General features: G+C 40.2%; 1 protein-coding gene and 1 long non-coding RNA gene across 4 annotated transcripts; one reads left to right on the top strand and one right to left on the bottom strand.

Moving 5' to 3' along the window:
* Nucleotides 1-305: 305 nt before the first annotated feature.
* LOC106588554 (death-associated protein kinase 2) lies at nt 306-24,501 on the bottom strand. 3 transcript variants are annotated; one of them, XM_014177685.2, is made up of 12 exons: nt 24,211-24,501; nt 11,614-11,774; nt 11,043-11,264; nt 10,750-10,888; nt 9,938-10,067; nt 7,990-8,038; nt 7,231-7,257; nt 5,236-5,388; nt 4,778-4,823; nt 3,718-3,807; nt 1,946-2,032; nt 306-1,616 (listed from the first exon to the last, which is right to left on the bottom strand). In XM_014177685.2, the coding sequence occupies exons 2-12, from the start codon at nt 11,676-11,678 to the stop codon at nt 1,536-1,538; spliced, it is 1,089 nt and encodes a 362-aa protein (XP_014033160.1). In that variant the 5' UTR covers nt 11,679-11,774; nt 24,211-24,501; the 3' UTR covers nt 306-1,535. The 3 variants fall into 3 exon arrangements, with proteins under 3 accessions (XP_014033160.1, XP_014033159.1, XP_014033158.1); XM_014177684.2 differs by having other exon boundaries at nt 24,015-24,231; XM_014177683.2 differs by lacking the exon at nt 24,211-24,501 and adding an exon at nt 17,505-17,780.
* LOC106588556 (uncharacterized) lies at nt 4,094-9,645 on the top strand. The gene is made up of 3 exons (XR_001324675.2): nt 4,094-4,166; nt 9,174-9,272; nt 9,512-9,645. It is a non-coding gene; the product is annotated as an uncharacterized lncRNA (long non-coding RNA).
* Nucleotides 24,502-25,461: the final 960 nt, after the last annotated feature.

The raw sequence follows: 25,461 nt of genomic DNA, 5'->3' as shown, positions 1-25,461 counted from the left end.
ATATACAAATTAATCTATTTTAATGGAAAAATCCTCAAAATAGTGTACAGCTTCAATAATGGGTTATTACACAATGGTCACGCTCCTATTTACCTAAACACTTTGAGGGATGGATGCTACTTAATAACAGCTGTCAAAACACCAATGACACATTGCAGAGGTAAACTAGTGCCGAGCTGCAAAGCTCTGGTCCAAGTTAGAACATTAAGAGCTGATTAAAAAGAATGGCCTGCACTATTTTTCTATTCCCTATGATTTGAAAAGTTTGCAAGGGGGATGATTCCAAAATGTATTCACAAAACCTGTTGACAACAATGTTATTTTTTTTTTTTTAAACCACACTTAACACAGACAGTCGTTAGGTATTATGATAAAGGTTATGATAAAATAAAAACATGTAAATTCGTAAACTTCTTTGAGAAACAGAAAACAAAAATAGTTCTCACAAAAATACAATTCATCGACCAACACATTATTTGTCATGCATTACTGTATGATCGTGTCAGTAATGCTACTGGTTCAGTAGAGCATGGAGTGTTCAAAGTATTCACTGTATGCAGGAAGTCAGTATTGGATTAGTAGAAACACAGAACTGGAATTCCTTCTTCATCCTATTTCTATGAGTAGAACCTTTAAAAGTTGATTTGCTGTGCTATTTATACTGGTTAGTTACCTTAAAACATTTGTCGATCATGCATGTACAATACGAGAACACTTGGTAATCATGTTTAGGACACTACGATATATATATATTGTATAGCATTATATTGTATAATTGTATTATACTGTATATAACATAATATATTCATATTTGGTAATTTAATGGAAGCTTAATAAAAATGTCAAAAACACATTTGGAAGACTAAAAACCTACTAAATTCTGAAGTTTCCGTTCAATTTCCATCCACCCTTTTAGGGGAAAAATACTAGATGTACAGACATGCCTCAGGTTTAAACACCCTACATGGTGCAACCCAGTACTATACATCGCCAAATCAGTAACTTCACCATAAGAACAATATTGTCACCGCCTGCTATCAGTTGACCTTTACAACTGCAAAAGCACCATAAAAACATGCAATAAACCACAGTAATACTGAGCAAAGCTCGAAAAACAAGTCATGCTTGGTTTTCTTGTGTTTTACCCCATCGAGCCTTATATGACTTCTCACTCAAGGAATCCATCACACACTTGTATTTGTGCTCTTAGTAGAACTACCTTCACCACTTTCAATCCACCTGAAGTGCATTGAGCCTAAAACTAAGCCTTGACAGGCCCTTTGGGAAATAGTTTGATAGGCAAGAATTGTTCTGTAGATTCCATTCCACTTCATCAGGGAAAAGTCTCATGTAGGAACATAGAGCCTGAAAATTCCTTCTTGTGTGCCCAGCGCTTGTGTCAGCCTGTGTCTTGGTCTTACCCTCCCTCGAGGTCTGGTAAAGGGGGAGGGCAAATACTGTAGGCCTGGTTGGGTCACGGTTACGGGAAGTGTGCACTGCAGCTTGATGCATTGTCTTCCTCCTGGTGGTCGAGTCTATGAACTGCTGCTAAGTCGCCGGCGAATGAGAGATGATGGCTTGGTCTCTGTGTCCTCCTGGTCACTCTCACACTGTCTCTGATGACGAGGAGAGATATAGCAGGTTAGTTCTCTTTTCCCTGACTCACACTATAGGGCAGACACAAATCATAGTGTGCTGGCTCGGTTATTTTCTTTGACATTGTTCTTTCCAGAATGGTTCCAGGAACTATGGTGCATGTACAACATTGCTTGTATTTGAATACAGTCAAGTTCTTTGCAATGTTTTATGTATAGAATACAATTTTTGCAATTAATAGCATTTTTAGCAATAGAGGTTGAAATAGGGGGCACTCTTTATTAAAATAATGTAATAGGTTTCGTTCAAGTGTAACTCTTAGTTAAACTATCATGGCAGCCTTACTCACCAGTTCCTCGTCCGCCAGTGCACTAGTCTTACATAGCATCTTAAGTCGATGCAGCCGGTTACACACCCATACCATGTTATATGACATCTAGAGAGAGAAAGAAAAGAAAGAAAGAAAGAAAGAAAGAAAGAAAGAAAGAAAGAAAGAAAGAAAGAAAGAAAGAAAGAAAGAAAGAAAGAAAGAAAGAAAGAAAGAAAGCAGAGGAAAGGAGATATGAAAAGAGAAAGAAAGGAATAGGATGTCGAGGGGACGGGAACATAAGAGTCAGATGTTATAGACAGAAAAAGACAGTGTTATTTGACACTACGATGTATACACCCTGCTTCTCAATGTACACTGAAGAAAAATAAATGCAACCATTTCAAAGATTTTACCGAGTTACAGTTCATATAATGAAATCAGTCAATTGGGGAAAGGGGGATACCTAGTCAGCATTGAAAATCCCCACAGTGGCCTCCCTGATTCTTAAATGGAAGAAGTTTGGAACCACAGAGACTCTGCCTTGAGCTGGCCGCCCTGCATAACTGAGCAATCGAGGGAGAAGGGCCTTGGTCAGGGAGGTGACCAAGAACACGATGGGGACTCTGACAAAGCGCTGTAGAGATGGGAGAACCTTCCAGAAGGACAACCATCTCTGCAGCACTCCACCAATCAGGCTTTTATGGTAGAGTGGCCAGACGGAAGCCACTCCTCAGTAAAAGGGTCATGACAGCCCACTTGGAATTTGCCAAAAGGCACCTAAAGCACTCTCAGACCATGAGAAACAATATTCTCTGGTCTGATGAAACCAAGATTGAACTCTTTGCGTCCCGTCTGGAGGAAACCTGGCACCATCCCTACGGTATAGATATTACTTCAACCCTCACCCCCCTCACCATCCTTGCCCCCACTCTTCTGTGGACATGACAACTCCCCCCACCCCCCAATATTATTAGCACTCAGTAACGACATAGCAAAATACCTAGCGCTGCTAATGACGTAGCTAACTATATAGTGCTGCTATGGTCAAAACTAGCGCTGCTAATGACGTAGCTAACTATATAGTGCTGCTATGGTCATAACTAGCGCTGCTAATGACGTAGCTAACTAGCGTTGTTAGCTAGGTTTGCTAACGATTTAGCTAACTTGCTACCGCTGCTAACTACGTAGCTAAATAGATGACGCTGCTAACGTCTTAACTACGTTGTTAGCGATTCTTCCTACGTAGCTAACTAGCTAGTGCTGTTCATTTGAACAAACATCACAGGCAAAAATATTTCTAAACTCCTTAACAAATTTGCGGCCTGAAATATTTTGATGGTCTTTGAAATATTTTGCTGGCGTTTCAAATATTTTGCCGCTTTTCACAAAACTTAACAGCATTAAATATTTCTCTGGCCGAAATATTGAAGACCGAAATATTTAGCAGGCCTTTGAAATATTTTGCAGCTTTTGACCAAACTTCAGCCTGAAATATTTTGCAGCCTACTAAACTATTTTGACGCCTTTTAGCAAAATCCGCAGCCTATTATTTTGAAAGCTGGTTTGCCCATTAGGGAGTAGACTTGAAAAGGGCCATTCGAACAAAACGTTGCCGCCTCACATTCATATCCTATTTGTTAATTTAGCTCAAGAAGACACGCATTGACTCTAGCAATGACATCAGTTTGATTTCATTATCTGTTTAACAAAACACACGAACATTTTCAAGATTTGAGCTTCATTCAGTGTCATAATAATATGTGATATGGCATAAAATGATATGATATAAATAGGCCATATATCCTACTCACCTTCCATTTCCTCTTGGCATTGAACTTCTTAAAGTTCTTCATGTTGATGGAAGAGCGATTCCTGTTGGCCACCTGTTTCCGTGTCAAAGGCTAAAAGAGAGGGAGAGATAATAAGTGAAGGGGATCAAATTAATCAATGTCGAGATTAAAAACAAATACACATATTAAACGTGCATTATACCGCAGCCTTGTTGAATACTCATTTCTGATTGATTAGAAGGGAATTCTAGAATGGACATTAAAACCAGATAACGGGACAGTTGGAAAAGATATCGGGACACCTTGCATTTGTGAAGCAATAAGCGCCTACACATGCAAACTGTACTTGCTACAAAGTTACAGAAACCTAATCCAACAACCACACAAACGCAGGTCCAACGAGGAAAAAAATAGCTACTATTGATTTGTTTTTGCAGAGATATATTTTTTGGAGCATCTGATGTAACGTGGTGAGTGATGAATATGAATTTCTCTGGTCCCTACTGTTGCAGTCATGACGCAAGTGGCTCTATGCTGTCAAATACTCCCACGTTTAAAGTTTGAGGAGCTGTTTTCAGCAACTTATATTTTAATTTGCTTGTCATATTGGCAGGTTTGCTAGCAACAAACTATTTAGCTAGCTTCTAGCCTAGTGTTTGATATGCAACGCGATCTCCTCGTAATTAACAGTGTTGAGTGTCCTGACGAGAAGGCACATTTTTCTATCTATGCCAGGCAAAATCGGACATTATCAGCTCATTGTTATGGATGCATCCAAATGAATGTCAATAGAAAACAGCTACTGCAGAGGTCGTGACTGTGTTAGCCGTTGGATAAGAACGTTGCCATGGAACATAAGGAACGAACGACTGGGTCGCGTGTCTTTCTACTGGTAAATGTGTGCTTATGGTATTGTTTTCTTTGGCAACTATGGTATAAGCGGGATAAATGCCAACGTTCTGTACTTTACCTCTGCTCCGCCTCGTCCATTATTTCCAAGCTAATGTACAGAATGTCAGTGTTTATCCTTTCCATATTAAACAGTTTGTATGGAGCAAAGCCTTGTGCTGCTGACTCTCACCTTGATCCAGGGGTGCTGTAGACACTCCTGAGCTGTAATTCTCTCACTACACATAGACAGACCGACAGAGAGACAATAAGATCAGTGCACACACAGACACCACAGGCGGTCAGACAAAAGGTCATCTATTAATTTGATACGCGAGTTCATATTCTATCAATGGCGTCTGAAATAGAAAGCTGTCATTCTCAGCTGTCGTTCTCTCACTACACAGAGACAGACAAGTAACCACAGAAAGTTAGACAAAGGGTGATCTATTCATACAATACACAGTTCCTATTCTATCAATCAATAGAGGCTGAAAAGAAAGTATAGTGGCTGAAAAAAAACCTAGTATAGTCCATTTAAAATAGGTGCAAAGTCACAAAATAAGTGATGCTTTCACTATTCCAGTCACTTTCCATATTTGTCTTGACATCATAATAGGCCAAATTACCCATGACCAATGCATTATTTACTTCTGATCTTTCACTAAGAGCTTCTGGATGAAGTCTTTGGCCATGGCGCTGGTCATGCTGAAGTGGTGGTCGTCAAACTTATAGTTCAGGGCTATGATGTTCCTCAGCGTCTCCTCGTCCGTGTCCCCTTGGAACGGGGACATACCACTCAGTCTGGAAAAAATAAAGGGGAGTCAGAGGAAAGAAGGTTGCTGTTACTATTGCACAATTCCAAGTCAACAGAGAGGAAGATGGCGCTATTGCCACATTGTTAATACCTATCTGATTAACTCTGCAAATAGCAATGCTGGGTGATTTGAAAAGTCATAGTCAATCGATCAAAAATATAATAATACTTATAGCAAAAATGTGTATCTTTAATTTACAATCTGTTGAAACAATGAGAATAGAAAGGTTCAGACCTTTTGTGAAACATCACAGCACAGTTGAAACATATACGGCAAACAGAAATCAAAACTGGATGGTGTTCAGAGATGGATAGGAGGGGTTGAGGGTAGCTGAAGAATGGGACTAAAAACAAACAAAAGATAGCTATTGTAAAATACACTGTGTCCGTAAAATGTATATAGTATGTATAAGCTAGAAGTGGAAGCCTAAGTGTTGTTGTCCATTAGTTTAATCCAATTAGGGGAGGGGTGGTAGAGTTAGGAGAAAATACTAAAGAAAGACAAAATGATATAAACTCAGCAAAAAAAGAAACGTCCTCTCACTGTCAACTGCGTTTATTTTCAGCAAACTTAACATGTGTAAATATTTGTATGAACATAACAAGATTCAACAACTGAGACATGAACTGAACAAGTTCCACAGACGTAACTAACATAAATGGAATAATGTGTCCCTGAACAAAGGGGGGTCAAAATCAAAAGTAACAATCAATATCTGGTGTGGCCACCAGCTGCATGCTGTGACACACCGCCCCAGACCCTCCACGTCCAAATCGATCCCGCTCCAGTGTAACGCTCATTCCTTCGACGATAAACGCGAATCCGACCATCACCCCTGGTGAGAAAAACCGCAACTCGTCAGTGAAGAGCACTTTTTGCCAGTCCTGTCTGGTCCAGCGACGGTGGGTTTGTGCCCATAGGCGACGTTGTTGCTGGTGATGTCTGGTTAGGACCTGCCTTACAAAAGGCCTACAAGCCCTCAGTCCAGCCTCTCTCAGCCTATTGCGGACAGTCTGAGCACTGATGGAGGGATTGTGCGTTCCTGGTGTAACTCGGGCAGTTGTTGTTGCCATCCTGTACCTGTCCCGCAGGTGTGATGTTCGGATGTACCGATCCAGTGCAGGTGTTGTTACACGTGGTCTGCCACTGCGAGGACGATCAGCTGTCCGTCCTGTCTCCCTGTAGTGCTGTCTTAGGCATCTCACATTACGGACATTGCAATTTATTGCCCTGGCCACATCTGCAGTCCTCATGCCTACCTTGCAGCATGCCTAAGGCACGTTCACGCAGATGAGCAGGGACCCTGGGCATCTTTCTTTTGGTGTTTTTCAGAGTCAGTAGAAAGGCCTCTTTAGTGTCCTAAGTTTTCATAACTGTGACCTTCATTGCCTACCGTCTGTAAGCTGTTAGTGTCTTAACGACCGTTCCACAGGTGCATGTTCATTAACTGTTTATGGCTCATTGAACAAGCATGGGAAACAGTGTTTAAACCCTTTACAATGAAGATCTGTGAAGTTATTTGGATTTTTACAAATTATCTTTGAAAGACAGGGTCCTGAAAATGGGCCGTTTCTTTTTTTGCAGAGTTTACATATACACACAAAAATATATAGGGGATTGGAAATAATGCAGACAATTACATTGATGGAAGTCACAATCTATCTGCAATATTAATGCTTATCTATCCCCACCCCCCACCACAACAAATAAATAAATAATAATAATCATTAAAAATGAAGGGTTATGGTAGGCCATGGGTTGATTTGGAATTGGGCATATGTGTGAATCCAAACGTACAGTAGCACCCCCCTTTTCTCCCCCAACTTACAGTATGTAGGTGATCACTCCGATGCTCCTATAGGGGGAGGCAAACACAAACAAAGAAAAAACGTTGTTGTTATTATTTTGCTCACAGAGGCCTAGAGAGACTCAGTTATTATCTCATTAGCTTAACTTTATTCCAAAGGATGTAGACATTAGAGCTGTTGTGGTGAGTAGTTTTTTAATGCTTGCTTTTGTATTTCTAAAAGCACTAATCAGCTGTCTCTGGGCAGTTTCCTGTTTAAGGTTCTGGTGGAGAGGCATGACACGTCGAAAACATAAGCCTGTCTGTTTGTCCCTAAAATAAACCTCAAAGATAAACACAGCCATCTGAATGCTCCTTTACTTTTCGGGGATCGTCACAATGTGAAGTGTCCTGGGGTAAGAATTGTTCATTGTTCTTTTTTTAAGTACCTCAGTTTTGAGCACCATTTATTAACATTGTGCTGGAGCGCGTCTGTGTACACTCATATTCTACTGTACTACAATCAAATCCAACCCTTTAGACTCCGACCAGTTCATTTCTGTGTAAAAAAAACACCGTATTTGATTTGATTTAGTCGAAACCCACTAGAGAATCAGATTGTGATACAGTGTTTTAACACATAGGGTGTACTTAATGCATTCAACCAGAAACAGTCACACTGTTTAGGGAATGCGTGCCTACACATGTCCAAACGCATCCCAGGGGCTTATTCATCAAGATGGAAGGGGGTCATTTTAGGTGTCTGTATATGTTGGAAGAGAGGGCAGTACACACACTCACCACATGTCGACAGCTGTGCTCAGAGGTTCGTAGTTGATCACTTCAGGGGCTGAGAGAGAGAGAGAGAGGAAGGCAGTTAACCCCCAACAACAACAACTGCTCCCTGGGTGCTGATGACGTCAATTAAGGCAGCCCCATGCACCTCTCTGATTCAGAGGGGTTGGGTTAAATGAGGTGGAATGCATTCAGTTGTGCAACTGATTAGGTATCCCCTTTCACTTGTATTTACTGAAATGCTGTACCGCTATACTGCTTTATCTACAAATTCTACAAATTGTATTTCATGCCAATAAAGCAATCGGAGAAACTTGTCATAAATGCAGCTACATGCATAGACAAGCCCAGAAGGCCTGTCAGACTTCACACTGCCTGAAGGAACAATTTCACATTTTTAAGAATGCAAACGGAACACTGCATTCATCAGAAAAACATGAATAGATTGTTCCTACAAGTCAAACAACTCCAGTGGCTTTGAGATAACTTTCTCCACCAGTCGCATTGTATTATTTAAACCTACCGTACTGTAGCTGCTACTGGTGGGAAAACACATTTGAATTCCAAACAGGAAGAGCTTTGGAACCATGCCAACCTTATCATGCTGGCCAAATCTGTGTTGAAGCAGCTAGTTTGACAACAGCTCTTTGTCTTGGGGCAAACTACCTGTTGTTTCAAAATCTAATAGGATTTTAAAGATATTTTTGCTTTGTTATGCATTTTTGCTTTATGATATACTGTTTTACTAAATATGTAGATTTTAAATATATGTAGAATATAATTATTATATTGATAAGAGGTTTCTTAAATTATCTGAGTTGGGGGTGTATTTTAGTTATGACTGAAATAGCGACTATCCTACATCCTCCAAATCACTTCCTGTTTCAACTGGATTTGCAACCCCCCTAGTTTATCATAACACCATCAACCCAGATCATGACACTGCACTTCTTTCACTGTCTCCATGGAAAACCCTGGACCTGGAAATACACGCTAACTTCCACAGAACACAGTAGGGATTGCATTACAAAGGGCCTGTTCCAATTCTTTAATAATGCATCTGTTGTGAAGGGTCATAACACTCCTACAGTCTTCTAATTGTCTCCAATTACCCTAGACTGCGCCCCTTTCCATCACACCTGTTTCCACGCCTAAATCACGGCACTTTTGTCTTTTTCCACCCCTTTCAGGTTCTATTTAAGTGGCATGCTCCTTCCTACACACTAGAATAGTTTGCTTGGTGATGTCACGAGGTGGCTCCATCCTGCCATTGTGCTTGATATGATTAAGTAAGTGCCTTATATTGTAGGAGAAATGTTAACCATGTATATTATGCTGCCTGAACTTGTTATGTTGTATCCTTTATATCCCTGCTATGCTAATGGCCCTTTTGTGTTTAGTCCTGGCAGCCTCCTTAGTTTGTAGTTATATGTTAAACTCATTCCTTATAAGTCACCTGGCACTACTTTGTCACTTCAGCAGCTTTATGTCGTGTTCCTAATGTTTCCCTTTTGAATCTCCCTTCCAGACCACTACATCCAATCCTATCTCCAAGGCCTTACAAGCCACATCCTAAAGCACAAGCCCTACCTCTGTCCCAATACAACACTCCCCCATGTGCCTCTGTTCGTACCTGTGTTTGAACTTTGTTTAATAAATACCCCTAAACCTGGATTCTGGTTCCATCTCCTGCTTCTCATTCTGACTGATGCACCATGGTGGCAGAAACCATCCTGAACCTAGCTTACAGTTTGTCCTAGTCTTTTTCTAAAGTATCCATCCTCCCTCAATCAGTGGTGGGACAATTGGATATAACAAAAGCGATGGTTTCAAGAATCCAGTACTCAAGAATCCAGTCATGTCAGTAAGTGCTTCACAGCAAAAGATGAGGAAGGATGCATTTACATGGTATTTAAACTGGGCCTAACACATATGAAATGACTGTACTACTCACGAATATACTGGGGGGTGCCACTCATGCACTTGTACTCCTCCCCTGGCTGGAAGCGGTGGGCCAGCCCAAAGTCGATGATCTTAATGTCAGTGTTTGGCGCCATCTTGGCTGACAGCATGATGTTTTCCGGCTGATTGGGGAAGGGGAGTAAACATGTTACATGCAAAATGAGGTCAATCTGACCATAATGGTCAATTGCATGCTGACCACACTGACCGACCGGCACACAAACAGCATGTTCATCAACACTAGTGAACAGGCACACTCTATTTAGTGGCACCTGTGGATACAAACACGACCATGTGTGGTAAGCGTGCGGCATGGACATTTCTGCTAATAAGTAGCAGTATCAGCATGTTTGTCTTATGTGGTTTTGGGATGGATGAATACAGATATGCTCTTTTCACTTCAAGTACTTATGCCTAAAAGCCTAGGATTTTGGATTCAATAAATGGACAGGCTTTGATGTGTTACTATTTTCATGCATACTACTACATTAGCAGTGTTATTGGGGAGGTAAGAGGTTAGATATAAATCACTACCACAGACTATTGCAGCACTGGATTTCTAAATGTCATATGGAGTGAGTAACAAACTAACCTCTTCAAGGAATACCTGGGTTAGGATAAGGTAATCCTTCTAACCCCCCCCCTTAAAAGATTTAGATGCACTATTGTAAAGTGGTTGTTCCACTGGATATTATAGGTGAATGCACCAATTTGTAAGTCGCTCTGGATAAGAGCGTCTGCTAAATGACTAAAATGTAATGTAAATGTAAAGATATGTAAAATCAACAAACTAGCATAATTTACCTTAAGGTCAAAATGGCCTATTTGTTTGCTGTGCATAAAGCCCACACCCAGTAGTATCTGCTTCATGAACTCGATGGCTTCGCTCTCTGTCAGGTTCTCCTTCTCAGCAATGAAGTCAAACAGCTCTCCTCCACTAATACTGAAAGAGGAAGGAGGAAAATAAATGGAGAGAAGTGTTAGAACTTAACTCTACTACATAATTCAGCCACTTCATGGAATCAATGACTTGCCCTGCATGTATGACCTGGGTTCAAATAGTATTGTTTTCTCCTTCCTCCCTTCCCTCCACTCACAGCTCCAGCACCAGCACCACCTCGGCCCGGCTCTCGAACACATCCTTTAGGGCCATGATGTTGGGATGCTGCAGGGCCTGCAGGACCTCCACCTCCCGCTCCACGCTCTTCCTCTCCATGCCCAGCCGGCTGCTGGCGCACTTCCTAATCTTCAGGAACTTCCCAGCCCAGTGAGCCCCCGTGGCCCGCTCGCGCACCTCCCGCACCTGCCCAAAGTGGCCACTGGAGCGGCGACAGAGTGCAACAATGTATTTACTTGTTTGGAAACATCTTGAAATGGGTAGGTACTACCTGAGTTTGTCCAATAAAAATATGTTCCTCCTGAACACAACACAGATTTATTTATGTAGCTGTTCTGCAATGTCATTTGTGATGTTGAAAAGCAACAAGACTTAGACATGAGTAGTTTCTTTATTTCAATTGCTTACGTTGAATTTTAGTTAACATTGACCTATGCAACAAGACAGCATATGCAAAATTGACCTTGAAAAGCAACTGAATTCAGAGTTATAATACCTTCCTCACTTAAACAGCCTCATACAAGAAAAGCTTTTATAATGACCATCCTTACCTCCCAAGTACTTCTCCAATTTCATAGAGGTCTTCCACATTATCAAGCTTATTAAAGACTGCCATACTGATCTTCTCCTGTTTCACCTCACTGTATGTTACTGGTGGTTCACATCCATGTGCTGCATGGTGCTTTCAACTATGTCTTCACAAGGTCAGGACCTGAACAAAGAGAGAAAGAAAGCAATTAATATCACAGTTCTAAGGAAAATGTGATAGCATGCAGGGGTATTCAACTCTTACCCTATTAGGTCCGGAGCCTGTTGGTTTTCTGTTCTACCTGACAATTAATTGTGCACACCTGGTGTCCCAGGTCTAAATCAGTCCCTGATTAGAGGGGAACAATTAAAAAATGCAGTGGAACTAGCTTCGAGGTCCAGAGTTGAGTTTGAGGTGCATAGGGGCTGAATTGAATCCAGACTTTTTAAAATTATTATTATTACTATTATGGACCCCATTAGCTAATCGTTCTGGGGTCCAAACACAAGGCACATCCCACAAAAAACACCATTACATATTTACAACACAAAACCAATATTGAGATGTGCACCTGCAACTCAAATGTTCAGACATATCTTCAGTTGAGGCCAATGGATGATTTTAGCTCAATCCAATCTGAAATATCTGAAATTAGGATTCCGCTCATAATAAGAAGAAGGCTCTGTAGAGCTCGCCAGCTTGTAGTTCTAAAACACGGAAATGAGCTACCTCTTGTTCGTTCAGGCATCCCTATGGGAAAAATTAATGGCGAAAGAATAGGGTTCTGGAATAAACGCAGAAAATAAGGTCTGAGGTTAACACAGGCTTAGGAGATCTTATATGTTTTGTTATATGAGATAATAGCTGTTAGTTAACATGACTGTTATTAATTATGAAGCCTTTGTGTTTTTTTAAATTACATAAATTCTTCAAAATTCACAAGAAGTTACGCTAGTTGATCTCATAGAACAGAACGTACAAGGTCTCCTAAGCCTGTGTTCACAGCATTTATACAAAACTTCTACAAAAATGCCTTTCATTTTCTCCATAGGCTTTGTCCAACAAACCATGGTGGATTTAGTGCTTACAAAAAGACCCCATTACTGTTTCTATCTATTGCAGCACAAAAAAACACAAACAGTGATAGAACAATGACTCAAAACATTCTATATGCATTTGCCCATGGTAGAAGTGGTCAGAAAATAACTTTTTCAACATGAATGCCAAAACAGTTAGGAGATTGAGGTGCTCAAAGTTGACCCATTTTGCATACCCACCCTACCCAGTGGTGGAAAACGTTTTTAAGGTTTTAAATATACTTAAAACCTGTTGGGGATAGGGGGCAGTATTTGCATGGCCGGATAAAAAACGTACCCGATTTAATCTGGTTACTACTCCTGCCCAGTAACTAGAATATGCATATAATTGTTTGATTTGGATAGAAAACACCCTAAAGTTTCTAAAACTGCTTGAATGGTGTCTGTGAGTATAACAGAACTCATTTGGCAGGCCAAAACCTGAGAAGATTCCAAACAGGAAGCGCTCTCTCTGACTATTTCTTGGCCTTCTTGATCATCTCTATCCAAAACAGGGGATCTCTGGCATAACGTGACATTTTCTAACGCTCCCATAGGCTCTCAGAAGGCGCCAGAACGTTGAATGATTACTTTGCAGGCCATGGCTGAAAAACAGTAGCGCATTTGGATAGTGGTCGATCTGAGAACAATGAGACTGGGGCGCTCGTGCACGAGCCTCCACCATGTTTACATTTTCAGTCTTTGAACAAAAACAGGGTTTCCAGGTCGGAATATTATCGCTTTTGACATGCTTCGAAGTACGGTAATGGAATATTTTGAATTTTTTTGTCACGAAACGCGCCGGGCGCGTCACCCTTCTTTACCCTTCGGATAGTGTCTTGAACGCACGAACAAAACGCCGCTATTTGGATATAACTATGGATTATTTGGAACCAAACCAACATTTGTTATTGAAGTAGAAGTCCTGGGAGTGCATTCTGACGAAGAACAGCAAAGGTAATCCAATTTTTCTTATAGTAAATCTGAGTTTGGTGAGGGCCAAACTTGGTGGGTGTCAAAATAGCTAGCCTGTGATGGCCGGGCTATCTACTCAGAATATTGCAAAATGTGCTTTCACCGAAAAGCTATTTTAAAATCGGACATAGCGATTGCATAAAGGAGTTCTGTATCTATAATTCTTAAAATAATTGTTATGTTTTTTGTGAACGTTTATCATGAGTAATTTAGTAAATTCACCGGAAGTGTTCGGTGGGAATGCTAGTCACATGCTAGTCACATGCTAATGTAAAAAGCTGGTTTTTGATATAAATATGAACTTGATTGAACAAAACATGCATGTATTGTATAACATAATGTCCTAGGAGTGTCATCTGATGAAGATCATCAAAGGTTAGTGCTGCATTTAGCTGTGGTTTTTGTGACATTATATGCTAGCTTGAAAAATGGGTGTCTGATTATTTCTGGCTGGGTACTCTGCTGACATAATCTAATGTTTTGCTTTCGTTGTAAAGCCTTTTTGAAATCGGACAGTGTGGTTAGATTAACGAGAGTCTTGTCTTTAAAATGGTGTAAAATAGTCATATGTTTGAGAAATTGAAGTAATAGCATTTCTAAGGTTTTTGAATAACGCGACACGGGATTCCACTGGCTGTTGAGTAGGTGTGACGATTTCGTCCCACCTACCCTAGAGAGGTTAAACAAATGCAGCTACTGTTGTTATTCTGTCTGCACTGTTTGATGTCACTGTAAATTAGCCGTAGTTGGCTAGCTAGCAAGCAAGGGATAAGAACGTTGCCAGCCAGTATGGCAATGGAACATTTAGAACAAACAGATACAGAAGAAAAAGACTGAACGACTGGGTCGTGTCTCTGGCAACTGAACCAACAGAACGAACGACCAGCCGGGCTTGGGTAGCAACCCTAGATTTGTTTAGGGACTATATCTTGTGGAAGGATGAAATAGTATGAATAAATTCATCAAAATAATGTTTTTAATGAATATATGTCAATCATTATTTGAATATGTTGGTAACCCGGTGTATAAATGTGATAATTCCCTCGAAGCCGGTGTTTGGACTTAATCTCGAGCCTAACAACACCCATGCCAATATATCCCCCAAACACCAGCTTCTCGGGCATTATCACTTAATTAAATGGTATCAAACTACACAATTTATCTTTACCAATGATAAAGACATGGATGTCTTGTGGTATGGTGGAGTATGCAAAATGGGTAAACTTTTAGCACCTCCATCTCGTAAATGTTTTGTCAGTTCTGACCACTTCTACTATGGGCAAATATGTATGGGAAGTTAAGTTCCAATCAAAAAAGTTATTGAAATCAAATGGAATGACCCATAAGCCTTTATTAGCAGTGAACGCAGAGGGACTGAAGAGCGAGACAGTGTTTTGAAGTGCAAGTTCACAGAGTATTACTCTGCTTCTACCCACAGTATGAAATCAAACGTGATTAAAATAACAGGCTAAAACCCTCAGAAAGCCTCAAGTGTCAAAGTACATCAGCCCATGCATCAGTGAGTGTTTTTTTTCCCCCTTAGTTATGTAATGCGGCCCTTTTGAATATTCTCAATGGGGATTGGTGATCAGTTTTGAAAGGATTACTGATGTTAATTGCAGGGAAGAATTATCCTTGTCGGCGTCCAGTCGTGCCTAATATAATGAACCAAATACAGGGAGGGTGAAAGAGAGTGAAAGAGAGAGAAAGAGAGAAATGCTGACAATGAGAGAAAAGCATGTTGTCTCCAAAAACCAGCATCATAAAGACAGACACAGACAGATAGACAGACAGACAGAGCAAAATATGGTGTGAGGGAGGGAGGCAGAAAGAGACAGAGAAAGAAAGAGATAAAAGAGAGCGAGAGAAAGGGAGTGAGGACAAGAGGGGTCAACTTCAACGGTCTGCAATCATATAGAGGTAATGTACATGCGCCAAATACAACTGGTGTAGACTTAAATGTGTCTATTTGTGACAGCATCTGAGTGTTTGTGAGTCTTCCTGTATATATACTAACTACAGAACACAATAATATCTTTCACTCTCAGACTCTGTCTGACAGTTTTTATGTGCATGTCCCCTCCCCTGCTAAAAATCATTCTCAGATATTGTTCACGCCCATGTGTTACAGTAAATTCTATCCCAGCCTCTCCCAAGAAGACATTCCCGAGACTGACCTCATGATCCACCCCCAGCTTCCCACCACAATACCGTGAAGTCAACAGCACGACAACATCCTGAGAACAACTGCGTTGATTCAAGAACCAGCTCCCCCGCAACTCCAAAACCACCCCTTCCCCAAATTACACTACAGTGGAACAATGGCCCTTGTCTATGAACGGTGCACTATGTCAAGAGGTCTGATAAGCGGCTAAAAGTGAGGCCTCGCTCCTAAATGTGGGACAAAATAGACAGACAGACCGTGGCTTTACTGTCTTATCTAGGACACTCTATTCTGAAGAGTAAGTGTGAAGAAGCGGTTGTTTATGGGTGCCACCAGCAAACTGGGTGTGTGTGTGTGTGTGTGTGTGTGTGTGTGTGTGTGTGTGTGTGTCTGGCTGACTAGGTGCCCCATAAAACAAAAAATGCCTTGTTATCGTTCATCTATCCTCACAAGAGATGAGTCAGAGATAGACAGTACAGTTCAGTTCTGATGAAAATATGCCATCATCATGGAGTGTAGAGAGACTGATCTGTTCTGAGATAACTTCTGCTCAACCCACTTGACTTCAGTGTGGGCACAAGCCATGGACCAGTACCATGTAAACAGAGTGCATTATATTCTGCCAGGAGCAGGGCTCAAATTTGCAACCTTCTGTACAACAACACACGCCACTCAAAACCCACTGTATTAGCCAACTGAGCAAGAGACTAGTCTGGCACTTCATGAGCGACAATTGACGTTCAGCATGTCACCAATGTACTCCAGCCAACATGCTACGGGGCAGGAGTGTTTCACATCCGATTCCCGTTTAGATGGAGCATTTGGCTTGTTTCGGCTGCCGGAGCCAATACACCTCTAAACAGAACATGTAAGGTCCTTGGACTATAATGAGTAACATTAGGCTCATTTAATCCATTAATCCATTACTGGGCTACTGCAGACCCTGACCACACTGGTGTGTCTAAGGTAATGTGATCTGTTCATTTTTCAACATGATGTTGAGTTTGGCCTTCCCCTGTGTGTGTTTGTGTGTAAATATAAAGCCGTTGACCAGCTAGGCATATGATAGCACTTGTAGAAAATACTAAATTGATCACCACATAGAGCAGAAGATTTAGAGAAGATTATGATCATGTGGACACCGCAATAATAATATGTGTAAGCTGAATCGGTTGGAATTGGGGAACTATGAAAGTCAATGAAGAGAAAGAGAAGTGAGGGTGCCTAAACGTTGTACAAAAAAATATCATCAGAAACTCAGATGAACCAGTTAGGAAAAACAATCCCATAATTTACTCCAAAATAAATGGTGTGTAACGTGCCCAACTTTCTCATTTTAAAAATGCCAAACTTCGGATTCTGACAATCCATTACTACCATCAGAAAATAGCAGAACAAAACCCGAAAATAAATGTTCTATTCCAAAAGGTATTGCACAGTTTTTCATCAAACTCAACTAGTCGGGAACGATGGAAAGATTGCAGCAGTGATGCGCAATGGTCTTTGAGAGAAAAGTGGGTGATGAGAGCGGCACATCGTTTATTATCATGAGGTTATAATTTATTGGGTAGCCTGGGTGGTTTACACACACACACACGCACACACACACACACACACACACACACACATATATATATACAAGCATAAATCAGAGAAAAAACAAAATGCGTCGAGAAGATCGTCAGGAGAAACACTCACCCAACTGAATGCCAGACCAGGCTCTTTTGCAAACTGAAACAAATAAGTGTTTGTTCTTCTAATGCGTTGCAATGAATTTTTCTCGATGACAAGTAGTAGGGCAACTAGTCAACGACGTAGCAAACTTCCCTGTGCATGTGTAAATAGGCCTACAGTCAGAGTGCTTTACAGTTAACCGTGGAATGCGGAAAAGTTCATCTTATTTCTGCCCCTCCTTCGGTTTATGCGTATCTTCGTTGGGAGTGCTTGCTGCCTAGATGCAAACCTGCTATGACTAGGTTGTCACTAGTTACCACAGTCACAAAGCCAACATTGGCAATCATAACAATTCATGAAAACAAAAAGGTTTTGGTATAATGTTAGCAGTGGGGGTAGGTGTAAAATCAAAGTTTTAAGAAGAGACATTTTAGAAATAGGCGGGGTTTGGCCATAATTATGACTTTGTAGCTGTGGTCTCCAATGATAACGACACTACGGAGTTCCTCATTGCAGTCATGAATTGCTCAACGAAACAACGCAGGCGCGCGCACACACGCAGATATTATATACAAAATATATGGATTTGAAACTCTCACAATGAATATGTTATGATGACTACTGGAATGTGGTACTTGTACAATACAGACAACGCATTCCTATTCTATTAACACACTAATCTGAGTCTGAAGTTTAGTTGTAAATTGTAACAGTGGGAGATATCACGAACAATGTCCCTAAGGAACATCAGAAGAACATCAGCTAGACAAAAATGAACAACGTTCAACCCTATGCAGCAGTGTTGTAGTACTCGAGACCGGTCTCGGTCTTTTATAGACATGATTGCGCAGTGGCGAACCTATCGGACATAGGTCTTCAGTGTGTGACAGGTTCGTGATTCTGAAAGGACAGCAACGGTAATACCAGCGCACTCGAGTGCACTTTTTGTAAAACACGACGGGCCAATAGTGTAGTGGAAGCTATGCAGGTATATACCGTATACCCACTTTTTTCCCCCAGTGGGTATTGCGTATATTCAGTTCTTAATCCCCACGGATGCTTATTAAAGTAGTGTAGTGGAGGTATACGATTTATCAATTATGTAGTACAATAGTGAAATCATACACAAAGTAGCCTACACAATCGCAAATCACGTGAAATGTGTTCACATGCGCGATGCACACAGCCTAGTTTCAGCAGAATATAATATGTAGGCAGCAAGCGCGCGCAGCTCTCAACTGGTTTTGGCATGGAGCAGTTTACAGAAGAATGACATCGGTAGCCAGTAGGTAGGACATTTCAATTTATGATATCTACCAGTAAATGCTAACTAAGGCAACAATAAGTATGTAAACCAGGTACTGAAAAAGTTTGGTCTGAAGTCTTGGTTAGCTGGCTATTTGTGATGTGCAATTCAGTCATCATGAGCTGTTTGCATCAGGGGCATACAATAGGCATGAGTGGGCCTTCGTGGACACAGGCACACCCACTGGGGAGCCAGGCCCACCCAATCAGATTGAGGAAAAACAAAACAATTATACATTATTACAAAAAAAAACACAGTTCCACTCACCAGCTGATGATAATTTGAAACAATCCTTTCCTTCAGCCAAATACCAAAAGCACACTTTTTGGCCTCATGGGTGGAATGTTATTAATATTTTTTATCATAAATAATAAAGATGATTTTTTTTTCAGACACAAATCTGGTGTTTCAATGTCAAACAGTTTTGTTATATCTCAGTCTTCTGGGATGTATATAAATATTAATATTGGGATGCAAAAAAAGAACTTTCTGACATGGTACAGGTGTCTTTTTTCAAGCCCTTAACCATGTGTGAGGTGTGTACTTTTGTTTCAAAGTAGATTTGTTAAAGACTACCTATAATCCCTCTGTGTGACCCTGATCTAGCCCACTGCAGTAAAAGGTTAACTTCTTGTTGAAAGTTATTCTTGAAAAGGGAGAAGCTAAGAAATTAGCAACAACATCCTCTTCGATAACACTAGTTTACAACAAAAGATAGCTAGCTAGACTGTGGGAAAACTACGGCTTGCTATTGCGAAATGACCTGTTTTGAAAAGAGAAAGATTTTTGTAAAAATGGTCCCACCCATTACAAGTCAAAATGTGATTCGTTGATTCCACTGTCACTCCAAAATGTTGCCCTAATACAGTGGAATGGCAGATTCCTTCTAACTAGCTTCTGATAGCCTAGCCAATGGCTGATTTAGCTAGCCCCAGAGATGGCCAAAGAAAAATCCAGATTGAATATTTTTTTCTATTCAGTGTTAACCCTTTCCTTTCCAACAAAAACTGAAGAGATTAAATCAGAACATCATTGAAAATAACATTCTAATTATTATTGTTATTATTATTATTTTATAAATCCTTAGCCCTTCTCTGAAGGCGTAGAAGGCCCGCATTGTTCTCCACTGTGTTTAGGTTAGTAATAATTTGTAGAGTAGCTCTATTTGTCCTCAGCATGCATTTTTCACCATTCTGAATGTCAGAAAAATCCATATGTTTACCTGAAATATGAACACAGAAATACTGGACATTTTGAACTTTTGTTATGGTGGTAATTTGACAAAATCACAATTATGTTTTTTCTGGTCTCAGTCTTGACTCGGTCTCAGACCCCTTGTTCCCCGCCCGGTCTCGGTCTTGCCCCCCCTCCAGTCTTGGTCTTGACTCGGACTCGATTTGCTCCGGTCTTGGTCTTGAATTGGTCTTGCTTTGGGTGGTTTTGAACACAACACTGCAATGTAGGCAAGTCTATCCTAGCTACAAAACAGTGTTTTCCCTCATTAAAGCAGCTGAATCACTTTGGTTCTTTTCATGGTTATAAATAGATTTCAATCAAAAAGAACCCTGGCTTACCATATGAGATAAGTCACAACAAACTTGTCAAAACACTGTTATGTTAGTTGTCTGTTCACTTTCACGTCAGCTGACATCATGGTATTTCATATATAATGCCAATTATAGCAGGTCCCACAAAGTGACACAGGAGGTATATCATTTTGGAAATGTCAGGTGTGTTTGCACATGATGTTAACTTTAGATGCACTCACACCAGCAAAGTACACAGATCATTACAAAATCAACATTTGCGAGCTTTAAGTCAAAACTATTCACAAATCATTGTCATGTTCAGCATTGTGCTTGTCTGACAAGGCTAGAATGGAGTACCCATACTGCCATACACAAAGTCAGACCTGGTTTCAAGTAGAATTTAATATCTTTCAAATGTTTGAGCCTTCTTGGAGTGCCAGAATGGCGGGGTTTGCATTTTTGTGACTATTCCATTGGTCCCAATGTACCAAGCAAGCTCAACAATTTCTCAACAAAAGCTCAACAATTTCTCCTTTGGTTGCAGAGCATTTCCAGACCACTAAGGATTACATAGTACACTGATTACAGGAACTACTGAGACAGTGATATACATGGTGAGACATTATCCTTGGCCATGTCATAAACTTTACAATCTTCTTATAGAGTAAAGACATCTTTCTGTTATGTTTGTGGTTGGAGTTTAGGCCTGTGATCAGATTTTTCTATTGCATTGGTGAAAATATGGATAACTAATTTAACAATATCAACAGCTACAATCATTATCTATGAACATCACAGGCCAGGGGACTATTTGGTGTTGTTCACTAAGATGACCTAGCAGACAGATTAACACCACAGTAGTATCTAATTGGGTTGGCAAGTACAGTATCAGTCAAAACTTTGGACACAGCTACTCATTCTTGGGTTTTTCTTATTTTTTACTATTTTCTACATTGTAGAATAATAGTGAAGAATCACACCTCCTCCTCCATGCTTCATGGTGGGAACCACACATGCGGAGGTCATCCGTTCACCTATTCTGCATCTCACAAAGACACGGCAGTTGGAACCAAAAATCTCAAATTTGGACTCATCAGACCAAAGGACAGATTTCCACCGGTCTAATGTCCATTGCTTGTGCTTCTTGGCCCAAGCAAGTCTCTTCTTATTATTGGTGTCCTTTAGTAGTGGTTTCTTTGTAGCAATTCGACCATGAAGGCCTGATTCACGCAGTCTCCTTTGAACAGTTGATGTTGAGATGTGTTGTTACTTGAACTCTGTGAAGCATTTATTTGGGCTGCAATCTGAGGTGCAGTTAACTCGAATGAATTTATCCTCTGCAGCAGAGGTAACTCTGAGTCTTCCTTTCCTGTGGCGGTCCTCATGAGAGCAAGTTTCATCATAGCGCTTGATGTTTTTTGCGACTGCACTTGAAGAAACATTCAAAGTTCTTGAAATTTTCTGAATTGACTGGCCTTCATGTCTTAAAGTAATGATGGACTATCATTTTGTGGGGTGGCAGGTAGCTTAGTGGTTAGAGCGTTGGGCCAGTATACCGAAAGGTTGCTAGATCAAATCCCCGAGCTGACATGGTATACATCTCTCGTTCTGCACCTGAACAAGGCAGCTAACCCACTGTTACTAGGCCATCATTGTAAATAAGAATTTGTTCTTAAATTACTTGCCTGGTTAAATACAATTGTTTTAATCTTTGCTTATTTGAGCTGTTCTTGCCATAATATGGACTTGGTCTTTTACCAAAAAGGGTTATCTTCTGTATACCACCCCTACCTTGTCACAACACAACTGATTGGCTCAAACGCATTAAGAAGGAAAGAAATTCCACAAATTAACAAGGCACACCTGTTAATGTAAATGCATTGCAGGTGACTACCTCATGAAGTTGGTTGAGAGAATGCCAAGAGTGTGCAAAGCTGTCATCAAGGCAAAGGTTGGCTACTTTGAAGAATCTCAAATATAAAATATATTTTGATTTGTTTAACACTTTTTTGGTTACTACATGATTCCATATGTGTTATTACATAGTTTGATGTCTTCACTATTATTCTACAATGCAGAAAATAGTAAAAAAGAAAGAAAAACCCTTGAATGAGTAGGTTTTCCAAACTTTTGACATACTGTATGAGGTGATGACTAATTGAGCCCAGCTGTCAGCTATGCCTCAACTTCACTACATTGGTGTCAGAAGTGGGATCTGTTATGATATGAGACATTAGATATGCCAGTAAAAAAGTATCTCCCGTTACTTTCAAACCTTACATTTTTGATAATCAAACATAATTGAATCTGTGAAGATTAAAGGGGTAATCTGTAAGTAATCAACCCGCCACTGTTAATTAAACAGTTAAGGGTTGGGGTTGGAGAAATGTTACCACTCTCAAATTCATAGACAGAGCTATGAATATAAGGTCTGACCATCTATGACATTAACATTGAATTTCTGGTTCTCATGAGGCATTTATAAGTTATATTTTTCAATAACCAATGGGTATAGGCCTATATAAATAATTTAAAAGTAAAACAAAAAATGGATGTATCATTCGCAGATTGCCCCTTTAATTTAGCCATACCCCAGTAGCCTACAGTACTGTATATCCATATTTCAATGTAGATAAAGGTTACAACTGAGCCATAGTCAGAGCCACTACACAGTGCATTGGTCAGTGTGATGTCATGTGAGTCAAGCCCCTGGGAGCAGTGCAGAGAACGGTATGTTCAAATCAACAACCTGGTCTCATAGACTAGACGTAACATAGTAAATGTAAATCCGGGACACTCAAATTAGTATGATTTGTAATGTTTGGTATGGTTACACAAGGCAAAAGGTTATTTAAGGCAAAAACAAAAGGTATAACGCAAACATCTAGCAACCCAAAGGTTGCGTGTTCGAATCTCATCATGGACAACTTAGCTAATTAGCAACTTTTCAACTACTTACTACTTTTTTGCTACTTTGCAACTACTTAGTATGTTAGCTAACCCAAACCCTTTTAGCTAACCATTCCCATTCCCATAACCCTAACCTTAACCCTTTAACCTAACTCCTAACCTTAACCCTAACACCTAAACCCTAAGCCCTAGCCTAGCTAACGTTAGCATTAGCCACCTAGCTAACATTAGCCAAAACAAATAATAATTTGTTACATATCATACGTTTTGCGAATTCGTAACCTATTGTATGTTTTGCCAATTCATATCATAAGAATGATAATTTGTAACATATATAAAATTCGTAACATATCATACGAAATGGATGATGGACATCCACAAATTAATACATACCATACGAAACATAATACACCACACTAAATGGAGTATCTCGGATTAATATACAGAATAACACGAAAGGTTCTGAGACCAGGTTGCAATCAGAGCTCACGATGCTTTTTGCTCCAGTGCACACGCACCCAATTCCCATTACTTCGAAGTAGTACCACTACACACAACACAACCAGATTTACATTAGGGTATCACATACAAATAACTAGGATAGAGCATTTGATTATACAGTAGCCTACACATTATGAATATAAAAGCCCCCGCTCTCTCTCTCTCACTCACACACACACACACACATTACTGGGAGAGAATAGCATGTCATACAAAACACGACCACCGGTATTTACAACTGTGTGAATTTAATTCTACAATAGACCCACCTGGATAAAAAATAAATACCTGCAAAATATTGGAATCCTTTTCTCGGAATGTAGCCTATTATAAACGTTCAGGCAACGTTGTTTCGTTTGAGTTGCGACATACCACAGCAATGCAACATTGTCTGATACCCCCGCTATCGTTCTGCTTTTCTGTATGAGTAAATAACGATACCGTCGTTTTACGCACCAAAGGCGGCTATGGAAAAAGAGCTCACCTGTTTTCGAAACTGTCCGCGTGGCTGCGCACGAAGACGTCACGAATCGTGCCAGTCCAACAGAGGTCCGAAATAGAGGCACGAAACCGCTGTCTCAAACAAGAAAATCGTTGAACAAGTGTGCGGTTTGTATAGACTATATTGAGTTGTACAGGCATGCTATGCAATTCGAAAAAAACTAACCTGACAACCACACTTCCTAGATATGAAGCAACTTGTCAAGTCGCCATATGGGCTATTATGTTTCAATGATCCTATGCTGTAACACACGACGATGGTGAGATATTGTCAGCCTGTGTGTGTGTGTGTGTGTGTGTGGTGGCACCCTATTGTATGGCTATACACACTAATTCTTTGAAATTAGATCAACGACATTCATGGATTGATGATGATGATAATTAATGATGACCATGATGATATGCAATTGGCCTATGGTCGTTTGTTACACGATGTCATGTTTTTATTATGGCACGTGTGCTGTATCATCCCCAAAACATTCTCTTGGGATGTGTTTGGTTCTTGCGCCGCTCTGTGGAATTAAAATTGAACTGTTATTTATAAGTAGCCTAATCCTACTGTAGTTCTGCCCTAATCCTTTCTCTTTACCTTTAACATTAGAATAACCACAAGTCTATGGCATAATACTCCGATAAATACAAATTATTTTTAAAAAATGCATGGAATACACCTGATTTAATAAATGTAGCAAATTATTATTGTGATTATTGTTTTTATACAGTAATACACAGTAAGTATACCTACACGGATGGAACAGAACAGGGACATAATATGAGCTCTTAGAAAAAAGAACTGCTCTAAATGTTTCATAATAAGTAAGTGCTATGTCACATGACAAGTTGAGACAATGGCAGCTACAGTGTAACTTACTTGGATATTTGTAGGTGAAAGGAAGTGGAGAGAAATGTCACAGAATGCAATACAGTTACTGAGACAGAGAGAGTGGTGTTGTGTGTGTGTGTGTGTGTGTGTGTGTGTGTGTGTGTGTGTGTGTGTGTGTGTGTGTGCGCACCTGTGCCTGTGCCTGCAGGTTTGTTTATGTAAAATAAATATTTGTGTGTTTCAAGAGAGATGGAGAGATTTTTGAGGCATGGGGAGACAGCGAGAACAGGAGAGATGTGAAGATACAAATATTAAGAAAACGAACGTGACAACAACAATGCAGCTGTGAGAAAGATAACAGGACATTTTCCTTAATTCCTGCTAACTTTTCATTATTCAGTATTGAGAGTG

This window comes from Salmo salar, chromosome ssa27 (assembly GCF_905237065.1).
Source record: "Salmo salar chromosome ssa27, Ssal_v3.1, whole genome shotgun sequence".
Lineage (NCBI taxonomy): Eukaryota > Metazoa > Chordata > Actinopteri > Salmoniformes > Salmonidae > Salmo > Salmo salar.
The sequence above is the reverse complement of the archived record's forward strand: the minus strand, read 5'-3'. Positions and strand labels throughout refer to the sequence as shown.

Excerpts from the sequence above, each read along its gene's own strand:
- LOC106588554 (XM_014177685.2), bottom strand. The coding sequence starts at position 11,678 with ATGGCAGTCTTTAATAAGCTTGATAATGTGGAAGACCTCTATGAAATT. Across the intron at positions 7,258-7,989 it reads AGCACAGCTGTCGACATGTG|GAGCATCGGAGTGATCACCT; the intron begins GTGAGTGTGTGT and ends CTCCCCCTATAG. Across the intron at positions 5,389-7,230 it reads GGAGTGATCACCTACATACT|ACTGAGTGGTATGTCCCCGT; the intron begins GTAAGTTGGGGG and ends TATTTTTTCCAG.